At 38.5% G+C, this 7,761-nt stretch overlaps 1 protein-coding gene across 1 annotated transcript in view; it reads left to right on the plus strand.

Moving 5' to 3' along the window:
- Window positions 1-7,761, plus strand: part of LOC107709482 (ADAMTS-like protein 3) — a 200,839-nt gene that overhangs the window by 125,761 nt on the left and 67,317 nt on the right. Inside the window, exon 5 of the mRNA XM_016513974.1 lies at window positions 6,763-6,808. Coding sequence (XP_016369460.1) covers window positions 6,763-6,808 — 46 coding nt within the window. The remainder of the gene's footprint in view (window positions 1-6,762; window positions 6,809-7,761) is intronic.

Below are 7,761 nucleotides of genomic sequence, written 5' to 3' on the forward strand. Positions count from 1 at the left end.
TTTAATGTTATCCATCGTTTTTTTTGTGGCTCTTTTTTTTAAGTATCGGTTCAGGCACCTTTTAAGCACCGGTACCATTTTAAAAGTATCGATTTGGCACCGGTATCGTAAAAAAAAACAATCGATACCCAACCCTATTCATAACTTCATGACATCTCAAACACTAGCCCTTCCCTTAGAGCCACTGTGTGTAATCTTGAAATATCAGTTTCAAAATCATTCTGATGGCACACTGACTTCTAATAAGGCGAATGGCTTCGGTTTCTTTCTCACATTCCACCCAAACTGCTGTTCTGGGAGTATGTAAGTTTGGTGAGCGGGTACGAAATTCTGCGAAAACAAATGCATGTATACAGCATTACACTACAACAGTGATTTCCAACCACTTAACTGTAGGGGGCTCTAAAGTCACAAAAATACACAAAACTACATGCAGCTGCTTTAAATCTACACTGTAAAAATGTCTGTCATTTTTACTGTTAAAAAAACTGTACTGCAAAATGCTGTCAAATATATTTTTGCAAGTAAAAACTATAAATTATTCTAATTCTAATAAGTGAATTGCCCTATAATAAGTGAAAAGCTGTAAAAGAACATTCCCAGAATTCCAGAACCCTTGGTATTTCGAACTGACTCGGTCCTAATGATCTGAGTGGTCTGTTAGGTTTATATTCAGTGAACATATCTGCTATGTATTTAGGTCCTAGGCCATTGAGTGATTTATAAACGAGTAAAAGTACTTTAAAATCAATCCTAAATGTAACTGGAAGCCAGTGTAAGGACCTGAGGACTGGTGTAATATGCTCAGATTTTCTGGTTCTAGTCAGAATCCTGGCAGCAGCGTTCTGGATGAGCTGCAGCTGTCTAACGGTCTTCTTGGGAAGGCCGGTGAGGAGACCATTACAATAATCCACCCTGCTTGTGATAAATGCATGAACAAGTTTCTCCAAGTCTTGACTGGAAACAAAACATCAAATTCTTGCAATGTTTTTGAGATGATAGTATGCTGATTTAGTTACTGCTTTGACATGACTACTGAAACTAAGGTCTGTCTCCAGAATCACACCAAGATTCCTGACTTGATTTTTAGTTGTTAGACCCCTAGAGTCAAGGTATGCATTCACCTTGAGAACTTCATCTTTGTTTCCTTTGTCTGACCTCTGCATAACTTGAGGATGTGCTAATCGCCTTTCTGATATTATTGATCTTCTCAGGAAAGAAGGTTGTCAGTCTCAGCATATACAGGCTAAACAAGAGCGGTGCAAGAATTGAGCCTTGTGGGACTCCGCATGTCATGGACGTACACTTAGACTTATGCTCTCCTATACTCGCATAATAACCTCTCCCTTCTAAGCCTGACCCAGTTTTCCAGTCTCTCTAGTAGTATCGTCAGTGTTAAACGCAGTACTGAGATATTGTAGTACCAGCACATATTTTGCCAGAATCAGAATTTAAGCGAATATCATTTATTATCTTAATGAGTGCTGTCTCTGTGCTGTGATGCGGTCGGAAACCAGATTGAAAATTGTCCAGGTATCCATTTGAGTTTAAGTATTTGTTCAGCTGATTAAAGACTACCTTTTCAATAATCTTGCCTATAAAAGGAAGATTTGATATTGGTCTATAATTGCTCAAAATGGTGTTATCAAGATTGCTCTTTTTCAGAAGGGGTTTAACAACTGCAGTTTTCAGGGAGTCTGGAAAAGTCCCAGAAAGGTTATCAAGATTTCTCTTTTTCAGAAGGATTTTAACAACTACAGTTTTCAGGGAGTTTGGAAAAGTCCCAGAAAGAAGTGAGGCGTTCACCACTTCTAAGAGATCTGCTTCTAAACAGTTAAGCACCCTTTTGAAAAAATATTTGGAAAGTGTGTCAAGATAGCAGGTTGACGATTTAATATGCTGTACTATTTCTTCCAAAATGTTGCTATCAATTTCTTCAAAAGCAGACATAGTATCTTCTTTTTGATATTGTGGTCGAATCTGTCTAACCTCTGCATAACTTGGGGATGTGCTAATCGCCTTCCTGATATTATTGATCTTCTCAGAAAAGAAGGAAGCAAACTCAACAGTAGCAAAAAGAGTGTGAGTGTTGTTTAAGTTACTGTTTATAAGGTTTGAGAAGAATGACTGTCTAGCTTTGCCTAGTTCCACATTGAAAGCACGAAGGCTATCTTTATATATGCTATAGTGGATTTCAAGTTTCGTCTTCCGCCGGACTCATCGGCTGTATGCTGAGGGGGTCCGTGACGACGGTCTGCTGAGTGTTCTGCCTGTTCTGGAAGTCCAGCAAGTAACTTTGTTTCAAGAACCGCAATCCTTTGTAGAAGTTTGCAGCAGTTCATGCAGAAAGTAGATTCAACAGGAGGCATTTTCTTTCTCTTCTATTTGAATGTGGGCAGCTGTGTTTTCCCGTCTCCGGAATGTAAGCTGCTGGCTGTGGGAGGCAAAGTCTTCTTTTTCGTGGTATTATTCCAGTTCCAAAGAGTTTTTAGTTTTAGTGTTTGTGCCAAAAATGTGTTGTTTGAGCACTGTGCTGATAAAGACATTTCAGTCACACTTTAAAATCATTGAATTGTATTGCATTATATCAAAGCATGTGGTTTTTGCAAATAAATAATGCTTTACTGAGAACTAAATTGACTTTCCTGTTTAGAGACAGATGTCTTTTGGCGAAGTTATTCGTTATCTGTCTTCACAGACAAAAGCATATAGTGAAAATCCTGTCAAATCTCTGTTTTTGTCATGTTGTTCTCTATATGACAGCCCCACAGTTGATTTCAGCCGTCAGCAGCAGATATCTGTCATTCATTGTGATGTCAGGCCACTCGTGGTTATGGCTGACCTCAGAGAGGACCGAGAAGTGCTTCGTTTCCAGAAAGAATGGAAAACATGACACTTTGGATTTAAGAGTCTGTCTTTCTCTCTCCTTTTAATTCCACTTTTCTATTTCCATTTCTGTCTTACTTTCTCCTTCTAAAGGGAAGAAAAAAGGTTTTGTTGCTCAAATAATAATGTTACACATACCATTAATTATACATGTACATAATTTACATGATTTAAAATATATTACAGCGAAGTCGTTGACATTAAAATAAAGCCAAGAGAATCGAATCATTCATGGATACAGCAAAATGTGTCTTCTGGGTATAATATTATAGTTGTCAGGGAGTCATCACAGTCACTTCAGTCACCATCCAGGATAATTACCCGATCACAGTCACCTGAGTTCTGATCACCCGCACCTGCTGTCACCAATCAAGCCACACTACAAATACACACACAGCACAGCCACTCACTGTCCGGTCTACTGTTCACTCTGACGAACTACTCTGGACTCTCTCTGCCAAAATCTCCTAGAACGAATTACGGTTACCTGCTGTTCCTCCCACGATCCTCCAACGACTCCGTGGAAACGGCTCCACGATCCTCTTTCCCCCTGACACATTTACGGTAATTACTTCTGCCGATGCTTTGCGGCGAGCTTAAGCCTATTGCGTGCATTTGAACGCAGAACTCTTCAGCTGCGCTGATGGCACGCACCATACATGCTGCTGCGGGACACTAAACACCGTCGAACCGCTCTTGATAGTCGCGGTAGCATGGTCTCGTGTTGTTTCCACCAGCGCGGCAATTTTTTCATCATTAATTGATGGATGTCTAAAATATAAAAATAAGGAGAAGCCTAAAACAGGCCAGAGGCCCGGCCTGAAGGGGCGTAAAAAAGTCGGGGCCCGGGCTGAAATGCAGGGCTCTACTCCATCCCCCCTATGGGACCCCTCTCTCGAAACACTGGTTATGCTTTTGCCTCCTCGGCCGCCTTTTTCAAATAGGTGCAGCGTGTCCTTGTGGTGCTGTAGATTAGAAAATGCAGGATCTGAGCGGAGCAGAACGCGGGACCCAAGCGTTTTTAATCCATTCCTATGGAAGTTGAGCTTGCGCAACTTAGGAATGAACTGAAAAAGTTCGCGCACGCACACATAAACATGCGCGTTAAACATAAAGAAGAGGACAAATCTATCAGGCAGCCTGAAGCGAAAAAAAGAGGAGGAAAAGAGGAAACAGGACAACAGTAAGCATAGGCACCAATTTATGCTTCTGCCCACACTCTATTCCACTCCAAACCAAATATAAAACATTTTATTTATCATTGTTTCCATGAGCAAATGATAACGGGCTAGGTTGTCATGCAACAACTGTGCCTTAAACCCCCACTTCATGTAGGTACGCCTCTGTCAACACTGCCATGATGTCTTTTTTCTACTGCTCTGGAGTAATTAGTCACATGCTATTTACGACTCCAAACCTGAGAGAGAAATTATGTACTGACTAACTGCCATTGAAATGAATGGGAACGCTAACAGATAGCTCTCTTCAGGTGTATCGAACCTTACTGAAACAAACAGAGCAATGTTTTGATAGCGCAACAGTGGAAATCACCCAATGAATGGCTTATTTGTTTCTGCACATTAATACTGATATCTGGCAACAGTGCCCATTACTTCATTGCTGGAGGGTAGATGCCAAAAGCTAAAGCAATGCACATAGAAAATGGAACTCATTTAAAGCTAATTGACCAGTTAGATCCAACTGAAAACAATTGGGCCAATTACGCCTTGCTTTGGGTCTCATTGGAAATGCTCTGCTGACCCTCAACTTAAAATGATTCTCAATGATTTGTAATTAAATGCTTCCTGTGTGATGATTTGTTTTTTCCAAGAATATTCAAACAAAATTCATGGTTTGAATAATGGTGTCTGCTAAATGGATAATTATGCTCTCAAAGGCTGCATTTATTTGATCAAATATACAGTGAAAAAAATATTTTTACAATTTCAAATAACTGTTTTCTATTTTAATATATTTTAAAATGTCATTTATTTCTGTGATGCAAAGCTGAATTTTCAGCATCATTACTCCAGTCTTCAAAAAACATTAATTATTATCAATTTTGAAAACAAAAAGATTTTAAGTCAAGCTTTTGTCTCTTGTCTTATGTACTCTTTGGTTTATATGGTTCTTGAGTATATTTGACACGTGGTTTGGGGATTTATACAAAAAAATAAAATAAAAAGAAATCCCAAATCAATAACCATTTTGAAATTTGTTGCCATTTCGTCCCCTGAAAAATGTCTTGCACAGATTAAGTTTTTGCAATATTAAGCAGACCATCATGGGTTTGCTGTGTGCTACTGGAGTAACCTCGGCTCTCTTCCTCCTTTTGTTTATTGTCAGTAAACTTTAGAAGAGCTGTAGCAATGGGCCAGCTTGTGTTGTGATTGCGTTCTGCTGATTACAGGAAGATCTGGAAGTGATTCCACAGCTGATTATGTGGTCAGCGAACAAAGACGCTCATTCTGAATCGTAGCATCCGAGCAATATCGCTTGCACACAGGCCAGAGCACCTGTTAAAGGGCACTGGAGTAGAAATAACAGACATTGATGGTTTGGATGGAGACAGGCCAGGCTGTAGTTGACCTGAAAGAGAAGGCTGACCATAGAAAAGACAGTTTAACCAAATAACACTTTTCTGCCTTGAAGCAGCCTTAAAGGGGTCATATGATGCTATTTTAAAGATCATTATTTTGTGTATTTGGTGTAACAGAAGCAGTACTGTTCACAAAGCTTGGGGTCAGTAAAATTGAGATGATTTAAATAAATGAATACTTTCATTCAGCAAGGACACATTCAATTGATCAAAAGTGACAGTAAAGACGTATAATGTTACAAAAAAGTTACAAAAAAATTATATTTCAAATAAATGCTGTTCTTTTGAACTTTATGTTCGTCAATGAATCCTGAAAAAAAATATCAGAATCAGAATATTAAGCAGCTGTTTTCAACATTGATAATAATGAGAAATGTTTCTTGAGCATCAAATTAGCATATTAGAATGATTTCTGAACAGTGTTATTTATATCATTAAAATACTATTATGGTTTTTATTAATTTTCAATTTTGGAGTTTTAGTAATTTTGTTGAGTTTTTGTCATATATATAGTTTTAATTGTTAATTATGACTTCTTATTTTAGTTTTAGTTATTTGTGGTCTTGGTAAATACTTGAAAAAGCTAGTATTTCATTCTAAATCGTTTCGCTCAAGGGCTGGATGATTGCAGAGAAAGATTGAGATCTTAATAACAGTCTGGTTGCATCTTCTTTCCACCCTTCAGAAGTCGTGATGTGAACCTTTTCTGTTTAGGGTGACTGCTGCTCTTCTGAGCGGAATTAATACGCTGAAATATGATAGGCTAATGCTTTTAGGCTGAGGTAATAGGACATTTAGAAAGTCATTATCCTGTTGTCCTTTTTTCTAGTTTTCTCTCTATTTCTGTATCTAAACATCCTCTTCTCAAAACACATTGCTGCATATTTCATACAGCTGCAGCTGGATTCATGTTATTCGGAAAGAGTCACGAATGGCAAATCATTTCCTGTTTTTATTTTTATTTTTATTTTTTAAATGCACTTATACTAGATTGACAGTGTTGTTGTTATTACCTGACTGGCAGTCTAAGTGAAAAGTACTTCACAATGGAAAATAATGCTTTTTTATTTTTCAATATAGCATGCATTTATTTTATGTTCCCAAGAAGCACACAAACAGACAAAGAACCTCATAAATAAGTGAGCGGTTTAAAGAGAGAATAATCAGAAGCAGGTCTAAAAATGATTACTGTTGAGACAAAAGATGGAGGGGCTGTGCCACAAAGAAGAACAATGGCTTTGTAACATATCTGATTTTGTTTTGTGTTTGTTCCACAGGAACTGTGAGGGCAGGAACATCCGCTACAGAACATGCAGCAACACAGTAAGTCAATGTTACGAGGCCCAACAGCAATCTGTGTCTGCAGAAGCAGATTTACACAGAATTGGAGCGCCTGTTGTTCATAAACAGATCCCTCATACCTTGCTTGTTCGTTCATTAGATATTTGGACTAATTTGGTTGTTCGTCCTGTTACACACTCACAGCTCTGTGGATGAATCCCAGGTTACTCCAGAGGGATTTAACCTGCAATAAATTCATGTTTAAGCTTTATACCAATGAATAATTTAAAAAAAAATGGTCACACTTTAGTTTGGGGACCAATTCTCACTATTAGCTAACTATTAACTAAGACTTTTGCCTCAATAAACTCCACATTTTCTGCTTATTAATAATTAATAAGGTAGTTGTTAAGTTTAGGTGTTAGGTAGGATTAAGTGATCTAAAATATAGTCATGCAGAATAAGGCATTAATATGTGCTGTAGCAAATTAGCTCAAAAGGGAAATGTATATAAATAATTACAGTTAATTATGATTAATTACAATTATTTATATCAGCTGCCAGTAGTAACTGTAGCAGAATTAAATTGCCATCAACCAATCTGTTCGTCAGATCGACATTCAGTGTAAGTTCATATCAACTCTAGGAAAGGGATCTTTGGTGAATGGAAAGTCAAGGCCCGAGGCCTGGCACAGACTTAAGGTACAGAAGACTTCTAGCTCACATCCTCATCTTCTCTGTATCTAACAGAACCGCAGACTGACCGACTATGTGTTGGAGCCCACCGGGCACACCCGCACCGGCTCAAGCTCCAACACGGGCCGCAATCAGAAGATTTTTAGCAGAAGAAAAACAACAACATCAGCGGAACTGTGCGTGAGCCTTTTTAAGGTCTGAGAAGATTCACGCCTCTCAGGATGGGCTTGTCCAATGAAAAAGGCTGAAATTCCAAGCGGGAGGTTGGAAATACTGGGGAGTTTTATGACCCTTTGTGT

The sequence above is a fragment of the Sinocyclocheilus rhinocerous genome, unplaced genomic scaffold (genome assembly GCF_001515625.1).
Source record: "Sinocyclocheilus rhinocerous isolate Xijiao unplaced genomic scaffold, SAMN03320098_v1.1 scaffold1467, whole genome shotgun sequence".
NCBI classification, from domain to species: Eukaryota; Metazoa; Chordata; class Actinopteri; order Cypriniformes; family Cyprinidae; genus Sinocyclocheilus; species Sinocyclocheilus rhinocerous.